Source organism: Genypterus blacodes, unplaced genomic scaffold (assembly GCF_046128005.1).
Source record: "Genypterus blacodes isolate CSIRO-AG114 ecotype Tasmania unplaced genomic scaffold, CSIRO-AGI_Gbla_v1 ptg000076l_1, whole genome shotgun sequence".
NCBI classification, from domain to species: Eukaryota; Metazoa; Chordata; class Actinopteri; order Ophidiiformes; family Ophidiidae; genus Genypterus; species Genypterus blacodes.
Window position 1 is genome coordinate 6,450,202 of NW_027466885.1, and position 14,331 is coordinate 6,464,532.

General features: G+C 43.7%; 1 protein-coding gene across 3 annotated transcripts; it reads right to left on the reverse strand.

Moving 5' to 3' along the window:
- Positions 1-1,521: 1,521 nt before the first annotated feature.
- tnfrsf11a (tumor necrosis factor receptor superfamily, member 11a, NFKB activator) lies at positions 1,522-14,245 on the reverse strand. 3 transcript variants are annotated; one of them, XM_076158063.1, is made up of 10 exons: positions 11,362-14,245; positions 8,198-8,279; positions 7,663-7,788; positions 7,345-7,491; positions 7,165-7,255; positions 6,704-6,780; positions 6,361-6,468; positions 6,149-6,198; positions 5,080-6,037; positions 1,522-2,788 (listed from the first exon to the last, which is right to left on the reverse strand). In XM_076158063.1, the coding sequence occupies exons 1-10, from the start codon at positions 11,434-11,436 to the stop codon at positions 2,505-2,507; spliced, it is 1,998 nt and encodes a 665-aa protein (XP_076014178.1). In that variant the 5' UTR covers positions 11,437-14,245; the 3' UTR covers positions 1,522-2,504. The 3 variants fall into 3 exon arrangements, with proteins under 3 accessions (XP_076014178.1, XP_076014177.1, XP_076014179.1); XM_076158062.1 differs by having other exon boundaries at positions 6,361-6,471; XM_076158064.1 differs by lacking the exon at positions 6,361-6,468.
- Between the last annotated feature and the right edge of the window lie 86 nt (positions 14,246-14,331).

Here is a 14,331-nt window from a genome sequence, read left to right on the forward strand (position 1 = left end):
ATAGTAATATTCTTGTTACTGTACTAGTAGCTGGTGGCACCATTAGAAAGAATGTGTGTGCTGTGAATAATGTCCTTGCCTGCCACGCCGCAGTTGTCCAGAGAACCAGAAGCTTTGATGTTTAAATCGCTATAATCAATAAGGAGGAAAATAAAAAAATAAAAAAAACGTACTGCGCATACCCGGAAGTGGCTACTGCGCAACTCTACTGCGCCTACCCGGAAATGGATACTGGGCAGCTCTACTGCGCATACTCGGAAGTAGCCATATCCGGATAAGAGCAGTAGAGTAAAAAAAAAAAAAATGTTAATAACTAATTGTTAACAGAACATTAACAATTTATAGTCATGCTTTGTTTATCTTTTGCGAAAAACTTCTGATCTATATGAGGGGGGCACGAAAAGAAAAAGTTTGGGAACCACTGATGTAGTGGCTTGGAATATTTAGCCAAATAAAATAAACTGTTTTCTCACACATGGAAGGCATGTGAAGGCTATACAATCTAGCCCGACAGGGCTCATGTAAACCATGTGAGCCCTAGTCATAACTTCCTGTTTTCAAAAACAACTACAAAATAGGCAGAGACAAGGATGCACACTTGCACATATGAACACACACAGACACATATAAACATACTCCAGCTGACCAAAACCAGGCCTAAATGAGGGCTGCCAGCGCCTCTCATGTGGTCTGTCTGTGACGCTCGCTGGTCTAACAGAATGGATGAATTTCCCCTCACAGCTGCCTGCCATCCCCAGCCTGATGAAAGGCTGCCTGCCTGTCTGTCACTGCAGGGACAAAGAGGCAGACCTTTCCACATGTGTAATTATCTCTGCTTCACAATGATTATACATCATCAAGAGGAGCTCAATTATTCCATCGCTGTAATTAGCAGTTATATCATGGAGACTTGAATTTCTTTGTAACATATGTGAATGAAATTCAAAGTCTCTTCGGTGTCGGCCCCATTCTGTGGAACAATGTTTGTTTGCGAACCTTCAACGCTTTCACAGATCCACGGGAGAGGGACCAAACTGGTGGCTGTTGGGATAAGGGAGGATGAAAATGCGTCAGTCAGCACATGCATGTGATTGGACAGCAACTTAACTGGCAGACACTGGCCTGATTGGAGGAAGTGGTGAATGAATGTGACAGGACCTGCTGGAAGAGAGGGATGACTGAGGGATGACTTTGACTGGACAACGCTTCCATATTCCACAACAGGAAAGCTGGAACAGAAGAAGCCAGCTACTCCAAAGGGATTTAATGCAAAACATATTTAATTTCACAATATTCTTTTCAGTCATCCATAACAATGATTTATATGTACATAATTAATATGAGGCTGCATACATATTGTGAGGTTTTGAATGAGGAATCCCTTTATCTCCAACATGTTTGTGAATCTTCCATCCACTTATGGCACCACTTCACAAATCCAAATCTCAGATCAAACACGCTCAAACACAAAGGGAGTATTCTCTCTGCTTTCTCAAGTATGGCATGCTTTTTAAAAATATATACAAACACTGATCTTATTAATTATTAATAATACATAAACATTCCACTGTAAGTAAAATCATTTAAAACGAAATATTATAAACAGGCAGAATTTTACTTTTCTTCATTAAGGCTTGCATGTTAAAACATTAAAACCAAACAAACCAAAATTAAAATAGCTTATCAAATGCATAGCATTTTCCTTAGACACAAACTGCACTTGTGGTGCAATAAGAAGAGACCGAAAAAGTGAACATACAGGGTTAACAAGCATCGTACCAAAACTGGATGTGTCTTATTAATGTAAAATAGCTTTTCCAAGTCCTTGCAAATAAACAAACAAAAAAGAGACAACAGATGATAGAAAGAAATTAGATTAGAACACAAGAAACATTAAAATGGCTTCGTCCCAATTTAGAAAATTTACACTGACAGATGCCTGAAGTTTTTCATTATTATTTACACTGCTAGTAGATTAGATTTTCTTCAATAATAACATTGACTTTCATGAAATGATTGTGTTTGAGTCACCATAGCATCTTTCCACATGGTGGATATGTTCTCTTGAAAGGAAACTCTTGAAATCATCCAAATGTTAAACTCTTACTCTCATTACAGTTACTCTTAAACCCAGCCTCAATCACAAATAAGTAAAAGTAAAATCATTACTTTCTTCCAGTCTAAACTACATTTCCACATCTAATTCCAACCAAACTTCCCCATCACTGTCTGGAATGACGGGAGTTTCCAGTAAAAAAACATTCAGCTTTCTACTAGGAATCAAACTAAATATACTTAGAGATGCCTGAAGCGCAATTTAGTGTGCCAATGGTGTGTGAAGGTGTAGAAGAGGATGTTCAGAGGGAGCGACACTTTAACTGCTGATGACCCTTGACCTCCCAGACAACAGCTCAATGAGGGAGGTAAGAAAATTGTAAGACAGCTCGGAGAATAAGATGAACTTTTGACCAAAGGGAAGATGATCTGTTGTCCTTTGTCACTTTTCACTTCCGCTGTGGCCACTCATTCATTGCTTCCTGGACAGGTAGCGTCTCTTCTTGCAAGGTGTTGTGGGTAATGAAGTCCCCTTGTGATCTCAGGCTACTCTGAAACAACGGCACCGTCTCGTTGGCCTCTTCTTGTACGGGGCTTCCGAAGGCGTCGTCCAGGTCCGACCCGTTGCTGCCGAGTGAGGTCTGGCTCACGTAGACCACGATGACTTCACCACTGAAGTTCATAACCTGACCGCTGGAGATGAAGGTGGTGTTGTGATTCCCTGTCACCTGACCTAAACAGAAGGAAGAGGATGTGTTAGAATGACACATCTTAACTCAGGTATGCAGCATAAACAGTGATTCTCCAAGTGGAACTATAATAACACATCATTGTGAAATGTGTACAAATAGAGTGTGGTCATCTGAAACACTACCCTCTCATTGTCCTGATTGCCATATAGAGCTTCTCATTTTCATGATGTAAATGAGGGAGGGCCTTAATCTTGGCTAACCTCGAATGACAAATGGACAGTGGGTGTAATGACACTGCAGAATGACCACAGAAATGCCACGGTAACACAGACTGCCATATCACATCCTCTGGCCCTATCCGTGTCAGGATCCAGCAGTTTTTAGCATGAGAAAGTTACGACTGCTGAAAAGCGGCCAGTTGTCAACGGTTGAGGGTTGTACAGACATAATACAAACCCAACCACAAACAACATAACAATCGTATTGTTATAGTTTATATACAGTTTTCTGGAACAGAATTCATCAGTGCCATTTATGGATTACGCTCAGCCCAGGTTAATTGGGAAATCAACAGTGTGTTTGTGTGTGTCAGACGTCTTTCACCACATGAAGCCTCTGGTTAGCCTCCTGTCTGACTCTCCAGCCTACAGAACAAGTTGCCCAGCTGTGACTCACTGCTCATGCCTCATTTATTCTCTCTCACACACACACACACACACGCACGCGCGCACAGACACGCACAGACATGCACAGACACACACACACACACACATACACATACACACACACACACACACACACACACACACACACACACACACACACACAAACACACACACAACAGTGCTGCAGAGAAACCCAAATACACACGCACGCACACACACACGCACGCATCTGTGTTCTCCATCCACAAGCTTTTCCCGGAACACCAGTCTGAGACTTAGGAAATATGTTATTTAACCACAAATTTGGAAACAAAGCTTTATGGAATCTGTTTGGGTTCTGATGTTTATCCCTTTTTAATATCAAGCTGATTTTTCTGGATGCCCAAAAACTCACAGATTACAAACTAAACAAACTGGTGGATGCTACTGCCTAAGTGCTCTTGAGCAAGGAACATTTTCAACCACAGTGTGCTGTGCTGGCACAACACACTGTGGTTGAAAATTAGTGTTAAAGTGTGTGGATCAATAAAGCCTGAAACATATGTGTTATTGGACAGCTGAAACCTAAGACCTCAGCTTGACCTTTAAACTTTATGAGCAGGAAGTCCAGTTAATGGCTTGTTATTACTGCATGATGGGAAATGCTGTTCATTTTCAGGCTTGCAAGCGTGTAATTAAAGCACCCAGTCATCAGGGAGAGTCTTAAAAAGGCTTCACAAGTTTGTGTGTGTACGTGTGTGTGTGTGTGTGTGGCAGGGTTATGGAAGTATTACTCAAGCTGTGCACATCTTGCTTCAATTAAATCTGTGGTCATTTTGCGCAACCCTATGGAACTCTGGGTAAACAGAAGTATTGTAGATGGCATAGTTCACACGCATGGAACACACACGCACACACACAAACACACACACACACACACACACACACACACACACACACACACACACTAACAACACACACACACACACACACACACACACACACACACGATGTTGGGAGTGTGGTTCTCGTGGTTTTAATCACAAGCTCATCGAACAGTGTACACACACATATCTTATTCCTGCTCCATGTGTGGTCCTCCAAAATCTATCGTCCAACTAACCATATTGATTTTAATACAAATATATTTCTTGGAGGCTACAAACTGCTTAGGCTGAAACTAATACATGTTCAGTGTGTTCACCCATAATGCCCAAAGTTCAAACTAACCGCTGAACTGATCAGACTCTTCTGATAATACTGCTTTGTAACTAACCATGAACATTCCTTGCATGAGGCAGGACACACACACACACAAAACACATTCATGTTTTTCCCACAGATTTCTCTCTTGGCAGGACGTAAAGGCCTTGGTGAGAGAACAGTTCAGCCATGTTACAGTAAAACTTTCCATTTTAACCGACACAGATTTCATTTTGTTTTTCTTCGTGGCTGGTCCCACCTATTCCGTGCAAGTGGAGCTAATCGTAGTGGATCGATTGGTGTATGGGTATGACCGTGTATGGTATCACTGGTTACTGCCCACAAACATGTCAAACTAAAGCCACTAGGTTAACACAACTGTGGTCCAATAGGTTTGAAATGATGTTATGCTATAGCTGACAGACTCACTAAAAGGTCCTGAGTCTGAGTCTAGGAACAGAATCTCTTGTTTTATTTTCACCTACCTGAGGTGAGAGCAGGTTCAGCCAGTTGACTCTGGAGACTCTCAGGTGGGCACTCCAGGTCTGAGTTCCCAGAGGAGAGCTTATTCCCGCCCCCGTTGTCTCTCAAAGAAAGTCCCTGACCTTGCTCCTGGCTGGAGCTCTCAGAGGGCTTGTCCAGGTAGAGATCTCCAACAGAAGAAGTCGTCATCAGGGGTTTGAACAAGGTCACTGTGGAGGTGGTAATGGGTTCGGCCTCCTTGGTTGAGGCAGAGTCTGTGCTCGTCAGTGCGCATAGTTCCTCGGATTTTACCGGTGACCTGTCCAGCAGGTGAAGTTTGAATTCTGGCCTTGTCTGAGCCTGGGACAAAGGCACACAGAGTTCACAGTTTGGGCTAGATGGAGGGATTACAGGGGAGGTGCGGAGGAGAGGTGGAGAAACAGAGATTAGAGATTCCACAGCAGTCTCATTCTTTGATGAAATAACCTTTTCTTGGTCTCCATCACCTTTTTTTTTTTCACCCTCCCCTTTCTTCTCTTTCCCCTTCTCATCTCCATCCAGTCCTCCACAGAAGCAGGTTCCATGAGTTCCAGCGCTCACGGCCTGACTGCAGTCCTCATTCTCTCCCACCTCCAGCGGCTCACGGACCGGCATAACACACACACAAGAACCTGCCAAAAGGGGAGACGCACTGTCGACCATCTCCTCCGATACCTCCTCTGGTCCTCCACACCTTTCACTCTCCTCATCATTTACTAGCCTCTCCTTTGTGCCGTCTGTCTGTGTCGTCTCCCCTGTGAGCGGCAGTGAGACCTGGATGCAGGGGACCGGGGTGGGGTAGATGGATTGGTGCTCGTAGGTGGAGTTGTTGGGGGCGGGGCTTATGAGTTTGGTGGTCACGCATGGTGTACATTTGGATACTCCAGGGCCGACAATCACACCTCCTGCACCCCCACTATGATAAAGAGGGGCCAGAGTCTCCTAGAAGGACAAACATAAAGAAAACTAGTGAGCACTTCCAAAATTCCTGTTTCTTATATGACACATTATTGGTGTATTTCCATTGCTTTACAAATTGAAATTCCACTTTACCTGCTGTATCCTGGTTCTCTTCAGATTCTGGACACATGACCGCAGATTTACTACACAGAGCAAAAAACAGAATGCAGCTTAATTCATGAAAATCTGGGAAATTTTTGCAATATAAGACGTAACAGGAATATCAGTACTGATTTGGATTATGTGTTAGTGTTAAAATATTGATTGGAAAGAGGAAAAAAAAAAAATGTTGAACCACAACGTACCAGAGAGTAATTTAAGTTTGTCCTTGTAGCAGAAGAGGAGCAGGATGAGGAGACAGAGAACTGTGATGACTGACAGCACTGAAACTATGACCCAGGAGGGAGCTGCTCCTGCTGAACAGAGAGACAAGTCAGAGACACGTGAAAAAGAAGAAGAAGAAGAAGAAGAAGAAGAAGAAGGCCGGAGAGTAAAACCAAAAGTAGTTTTTTTCCCATTTAATGAGCCACTATTAGTCACAGGCATGGATAGCTTCTAGGAATGTGTGTGTGTGTGTGTGTGTGTATTTTTCAGTTGAAGTCATGTTAGTCAGCATCACTGTGACATTCTGCAGTCGATGTGTCTTACCAGAGACATGTGGTCCACAAACAGTGTCAGCCTGAGTGCTGCCAGGTCGTGTTTCAGTTCTGCCTTCAGACTTACAACTGAGAAGAAAACACAACAACTCAGTGTGAGGAGGGATTTCTCATGTTTGATTTAATTCCTTCTACCATTTTCTCCCCCCTCCCTCTTTCTCCTGTCTCTCTCTCTCCCTCTCTCTCTATCCATCATCAGTACACGTCCAGCCAGTGGTGTAGATCATTCAAGGATTCCAGAGGAAGTGGTGTGTGTGTGTGTGTGTGTGTGTGTGTGTGTGTGTGTGTGTGTGTGTGTGTGTGTGTTAGTCCGAACAGCTGGCCGGTGGTAAGGATGCCTAGCCAACTACATTTTCAGAACGTCCAAAGACATCCGCAAAGGAATTGTGTTTTGAGTGCGTGTGTGTGTGCTGGTGTGCGTGAGTGAGTGAGTGAGTGAGTGGTGATGCTTACTTGGTCCATAGTTTGCACGGTTCAGCACTGGTGTCAGCAGAAAATAAGCCTTTCTTGCACGCAACACAGATCCTGCGTCCATTAACTGAGTCTGGAATCAATAGGCATTTATAATTGAATAATAATAATAATAATAATGATAATAATAAAGCCGTGCATGTTTGTATCTTTGATTCTCACCTGGATCGGCCTCCAGTCCTTCTCCAGCTTTGCATGTCGGTATCCGTTCGCAGTACTCACAGTTGATTTGAGAGCACTGGAAGTTGGAAAGGCAGCGGCACGGCTCCTCCGCTTCAATGTTCTCCGGTCTTTGCGAAAAACCTTTACCTGGAGGTCAAAGGTCAGCATACAAAGAACAGGATGTAAGCACAGGTCAGCCCAGTACCTTGATAAATGCTGCTCAAGTTGGATGCATTGACTGGAATTTGCTTTGTTACATATATCAGCAAGGTAAGTAAAAAGTATTGCAGTGTATACACACACTGGTCGCCTCCTGACCTGGATCACAGAACTTCTGCTGCAGGCAGCGGGTTTCTTCGGTCCAGCCGGGCTGATATTCACCACGATCGCATTTACGACATTTAGTCACCTTTGAATCGGAACACTCCTCATACAAACGCAAGCCTGGGGGAGAGAAAGAAGGAACAGATGGATGTAAACACCCACACTGGTAATGACAGTAACCACTGAAGATTGCACAAAAACCTAATGGAACGAGAAAAAAGAGGAAGGAAATTACCAGCATGAGCAACTTTTCCTTCACCCTGAAGTGGTGGATGTATCTACTGGGTGAAATGTCAGTGTGTGTGCGTGTGTGTGTGTGTGTGTCACAAGTGTATTTCTTAACTAAATGTTCCGCATTTAACTTTATCTTTCCTCTTTGTTGGATCTCTGGGAATGGAAATGTATTTTTGTTTTATGCTTCCGTTGAGTAAACCGCATACGCACTTGGTCACACGACGAATTTCCCTGTGTTTAACTTCAACTCCTGTGTGTGTGTGTGTGTGTGTGTGTGTGTGTGTGTGTGACCCACCTGGTCCACACTTGTCACAGCACTTAGACTCAGCACTTAGATACTGGTTTCTGCCACACTGCAGAGTTTTGGAGAATGCGTTCTGAAAAATATAAAGACACGAAATTAGATTTGTGTTTGCCGATCGTTGAAGTATAATCATCTCTTTCCTCTGTTCATCTGTCAAGACACACACGTGATATTTTAAGTTGGTGGTGAGTAATGAAAGGATGAAGATGGTTAAAACATTTCATGCACAGGAATTCTTTCCAGAAGGCTCAGAGGCACCTGACCACAACACTGTGCACCCTCCAAACCAGCAAGTCCACTTAAGTTACACAGTTACATTCAAGAGAACCACCTAGAATTAAATCAATTAAATCATTAGAATTGGATTTAATCAACACCTGGGGGCAGATTTCACTAAAAGCAGCTATTGATGACGTATTAAATGGATTACAACTGAACCATTGTTGTGTGTTTATGTGGCACACTATACAGGCAGTGAGAAAAAGGAGCACAAAGGTTCACCAACTGGTTCGACTGCCCTAAATGAGCGTCTGCTGAGCTCCTGTCCAATCTGCTGAGGTAGATATTCTGGCTGTTATGACAGAAACGATGCCAAAACCACAGCGGTTCTATAAAAATCTACAAAAACAACAACTTTCAGGGCAAGACTTCACTCAGATCTGCTTCTTTCTCACTCATTCAGCCTCTCTAAAAGCTCCATGATGTGACGGAGTACAGATGCAGAAGAACAAAGCCTGCAAACAAATGTTCAAGTATTCAGTCGCCGTTTTATTTACAACCCCTGTACGTCTCACACTCGCAGATTACAGCCCGTTTATCCTTCGGGTCCTTCTGGTTGACCTTAGGCAACAGCACAAAGACAGCAGAGGCGAAGTGTTTAACTACCTCACACTCAACCAACCACCAACTTTTTAAGGCTAAAGGAAGGACGCACAGCACTTACAGCTAATGAAGCGCACATGTCCCAGCACACACATATATGTGACATAAGGGAACGCTCCCATGAAAGCAGGTTTATGCCGCTGCCTATGCTGAACGGTGTGTTGTTAAGTCGAGTTTATGTAAAGGCGAGAAGAGAGCGGTAAGTCAATCTCCTCAACTGGGCCAGAGGGCACAGGAAGCCAAAGGAATGCTGGGTATCATACTGCTGCCACCACATCTAAACATTGGGTCGCAATTATGTGAGGCAGTATGTTTTGACTCTCTAAATATATATGTAAGAGGGACAGATGTTGATCCACCCTATATGATTATACGTTATCTGAAAGGTTTAAGATAGAACATCCAACCTCAATGCTATCTTTACCCTACTGTATGGATTTGAGCTATACAGGTACAGTGTGTGTGTGTGTGTGTGTGTGTGTGTGTGTGTGTGTGTGTGTGTGTACACGAGGCTCTAAAAACAAAGACAGCAAAGGAGATGGATGAGAAACAGAGGGAGGAAAAAGAAAAAGAGTGAATGATATCAGTGAAGTGACAGGAGTTTAATAAAATAAACCTCCTTTTGTGGAATTTTTCAAAATCCTTCCCAAAGTTGTGTGATCCTATCAAACTGGAGCGTGACGCTGAATACATTCCAGCTTCCCTAAATTTGCATAACTGCCACAGCAGCCGTCGGCAGTGAGCCAGGTGAAGCCCAGCAAGACTCTCAGGCCCCTGGGTGTTTCAGCCAGGGACCAATGATAAGGCGCTGTAAAAAGCTGATTGGGCAACAATCGGGTCTTTGTCTTATGTTTGCACCTCTGATTCATTCTTTTTCAAAGCCATAAAAAATGATTCCTCTGCTGGTCCACCTGCACACGGGCATTGCTTTGCAAAAGAAGAAGCTAGTTTACCTCTAAACCGCACACATACAAGAAAAACACTGTATTGTGCTGTGGATTTGTTAGACATCCACAATGCTGTATTCATACTGCAGCTTGTATTGAGTAAAGATCACAGACCAGGGCTATTAACGATTGATATTAAAGATTTGTTTTGATTGCTAATGACTGCTTGCATTGTCTCCTGTGTCTCCTGTGTGGTGAAGTCAAGTTTGGATCTGCAGGCCTGAGGCAACATAAAGTATTATCTCCAGCTGAGGTAGAGAGAAGTCTTAAACCTGGATGGATAGATGGATGGATGGAGACAGATACAGGGATGTTGGAAACACGGAATGCATGTGGCTTAAGCAATTGAAAGCCAAAAAAAACCGAAGCCTTCACCTGGACTTGTCTTGTTCCCGATACATTATCATTTTTAGCTCGCAACATCTTGAAGTAATTTGGTATTGCTCAATGCCACTCAGACAGTTTGAAATGAATGTGGAATGAATTGGACAGAATACCAAAAAACCATGAAAACGAAGGGGAATTCTTTGGGAAGAATGTGCGTCAGTGAGACCACGGTGAGAACAAACCCAAGCCAAGCGTTTGCAGCGTCACCCTACTGACTCATTTTGCAGTGTTTTCGCCACGTTTGAGCACAATTACATCGATAGTTTATCAAACACATCCTTCATTGGCCAAAGTGCAGTCAGCTTCTTTCTAAGAATGATCTCTTGCAACACATTATGGTGAAGCAGATTGGGGAAAATAAAGAGCATCTGTTTCAGTCAAAGCCATAACAGTGCTGATTTACGGTAACACAGGCGCAGTGATGGATCACTGGTGCCCAGCAGTCCCACCACCACAACCACATCTTGTAAACTACTCCACCTGGACAGAGTTAGCTGCCCGGACTCAACAACAAACCCAGACAACAACACGTCGGGGGCCATTCACTTTTTTCACTTCGACTTGTTGATGAATGAGAGAAAAAAGATGTGGAACAAAGCAACTATAAGCAGAAGTAAAAAGAAAGTAAGAACGTCTGCATTCTGTTGGATTGAATCAGTTTCCTCCACGTTTGCTGGATGGAGAAGAAGGTCTTGTGGTTAATCTAGGGGAAGTGGACTGGACCGTCTCCAGTCCAGGGGTTGGGGCTTCAGCACCAGTGAGAATTGAACCCCTCACCCCTGCCTCACCAGCCTCGAGCAACTCCACAGATCATCCATACAAATCTACATAAACATCTAATAACTGTCATGAGGTCATCAGGTCAGTAGTTGCTGTCAGCGACCTAGATGACCACATACTCAGCCTTTATCATAATAATAATAATGAGAAGTGTCTTACCTGTGTGCAGAAGATGAAGAACAGGCACGTTATCCAGCCTCGGAATATCCAGCTGGTGGATAAGTTGAGCCTCATCTCTGCCGACTATGAAAGAAATGTTCTCAAAACTCAACTTTTTCTCACTCTTCACACTCGCTGCAGCCCTTCTTCTTCTTCTTCAAAGTTCCCTTCACAGCTGATCACTTGTGGATGTGGCGATGCCCCCGCACTGTCTCACTGGGCATTCCTGAGCCCTCATTCCCAGTAAGGCTGCGGCAGTCTCACCTCTCCTCTGCTCTCAGCCACGCTTTGTGGAAGGAAGGAACTGCATGCAACAGCTTGTAAAAGTGAGAAAGGAACTCCTCCCATGCAGTAATCTCTCTTTCTCTCTCTCTCTCTCTCTCCCTCTCTCTCTGTCACACACACACACACACACACGTGCAAATGGTCAGTGAATGAATATGACAGAAAATGTGTCGTCAGATTTCCATAATACTTTAGTCCTCTAGTGTGTTTATAACAACAGATAAAAAGTAAATTTCTCTCTAAAATAGTTGGAGAAAAACAAAGAAATACAACATTTGTACTTAAGCTTGAGTGACTGAACTTGAGCTGTGGACCTCTCATGCCATCTGTGACCTCAGCACCTTATTACTTACTCATTTATTCACACGCAGAGGCATAACATGTGGTCAATATCCTAAATTTAACCTTTTCCTTTGGCCATTCATAACAGAAGTGTCTAGGCTCAGTTAAGAGTCCCAGGTTTGCAAAGCTCCTGGAGGAGCGCGGGTCCTGGAGCTGCAGTGAGTATTTCTACAGTCATGAACTTCACCGTGACTCATTTATTTAATAGCAGGATTAAATACCTTCAGGAAAAAAAAAAAGTCTTTCTTCAGCTCCCAGGAAAGAGAAGTTCAGGGTTTATGTTCCCTTTTGAATTTGCATGGCAGATTATACTCACTCCAGTTTGGCATGACAGGCGGGGGAAAGGTTTGGGAGCGATGGCGCTGAATGTGAAGGATATGTTCTCTTCAAGATGACAGTTATGCAAATATTGAATTACACACGGAGGCCCTGAATGGCTAAAGCAGGATGCTGATTGTCAGGAGAGATCAGAGGTTAAGATATTAAATTAAAGAGAAGGCAAGAAGACAAGATATTTGCATTTTCCAAGTAGTCATACCGCAGATCTGGGAGTGTTACAGCTTTTAAATTACTGCCGTGTTCACAAACAGTTTAATAGCAGAGAAAGAGGAGGAATAATGAGGGTTTGGAGCTGAGCTAGTAAAGGTAACAGGCTCCGTCCGCTCTCCTTCTTCCCGTAAAAACATGCTGAGAGCGACTGTTTGTGGCGAGACCTCTGCAGTAAGCAGAGTAGCAATTAAGAGCTACGTCCCAACTATTTTAGCAATCAGAAACCTCAGTAAGACTCTGAACACACCCCAGACATTCACGTTATAAAGTCCCCCCAACCCAACGACGAATGTGAGCTGGTCACAGAAACGTTTGAGCACAGAAGTTACACTGCTGTTTGTTTTGATGTATGAAAATGGAGACGTCCCACTGTTTTATGAGCAACACACTTCACATGACCCGGGTCAGACCAGTGACTGTGTGTAGAATGTGGGTTGCGTTGCTTAGCGCCGCTCAAAGCAAGTCAAAGTTCAAGAAGTAGGCATATTACCGCCAGCACACACATGCAGACACACGCGCGCACACACACACAGCATAAATCCCGGATGGTTTCCATTAATCTAACACACGCTCCTTCCATAGAAGAAAACAGCCACAGTCTGTTTTGGCACCGTGTTCCAGCAGGAAGCTTCAAGAGTTCAGCACAGAACACACACAAAATAGTCAGGGTATAAAGGCCTCCACATGGTACACCCATACACACAGACACACAGTCACACACATACACACACACACACACTCAAACAGACACAGTACAGAGCAGATAATCAACTTGAAATCTCTGCCACCATGTTCCGGTGGTTTTTTGGATGGGATCTTGTTTTGCTTCTGCTTGCTTTGGAAACAGATGTGATCGGTGACTCACCAAAGTCACTCCTGTGAGCAACAACTGCCAGTTGACGCCATTGAGGCAGAATTCTCATCAACACACACATATATTCAGGTTCACACCCAGAGCTGCATGAAAGTACACATATTTGCATGACCACACATCCGTGCAGCAAAGTCAACACGGGCCAGCCAGAGTCTTGGCAAGCAGTTTGTTTTAAAGCAGAAAACCATTCACTCCGTATGCAAATCACCCTCCTGCTTTTGGCGCACACACACATACATACACACACACACACACACACACAGGAATGGGAGAACAAACACACACATGTACACAAACACACTCCTTCAAATGCTGCCATGGGCCCAGATACACTCCTGCAGCATATCAATTATTTGTCCACCTGGAGGGTTATCAGTGAAAATGGTTGAATATTAGCCTGAATATGCAAATGAGGTTCCTTATCAAGGCCGTCAAGTCAACTCCCATAATAATCAACCGCTAAATTAGCTAAGTGCCAATGTCCCCACACACACCGATGACCCCGTTTGTGATTTCTACAGTAATGTTCTGGATTCACACGGAGGGCCAATATGATTCTTCAAAGCATAAATCTATTTACTTTAGACGTTTTCGGCCAAAGTAGACATGTTACTGATACGGAGTGGAGTGAGTTGAGGCGCAGTGTAATCTCAGTAGCAGATCTGAGCTTTTATTCCTGTATTTATTTGGGGTAAGTTGTTGGGAATGTCCCATGAGATGGACTTTGGATTGTTGTACTAACCAGACAATAGACATAAACATCAAAGGATCAGGAGTGTGTGTGTGTGTGTGTGTGTGTGTGTGTGTGTTTGTCCGTTTTACTGCCTTCAGCACCTGTCGACCGCGATTGTAACGGTTCACATCAAAGAGCGCCGGACGCATGAATGAGGCTCGCAGAGAGAGAGAGAGAGAGAATTCCA

Coding starts and splice junctions, on each gene's coding strand:
- tnfrsf11a (XM_076158062.1), bottom strand. CDS start 11,436: ATGAGGCTCAACTTATCCACCAGCTGGATATTCCGAGGCTGGATAACG. Junction 8,280..11,361: donor TCTTCATCTTCTGCACACAG/GTAAGACACTTC, acceptor TATATTTTTCAG/AACGCATTCTCCAAAACTCT. Junction 7,789..8,197: donor CTGTGACAAGTGTGGACCAG/GTGGGTCACACA, acceptor TCTCTCCCCCAG/GCTTGCGTTTGTATGAGGAG.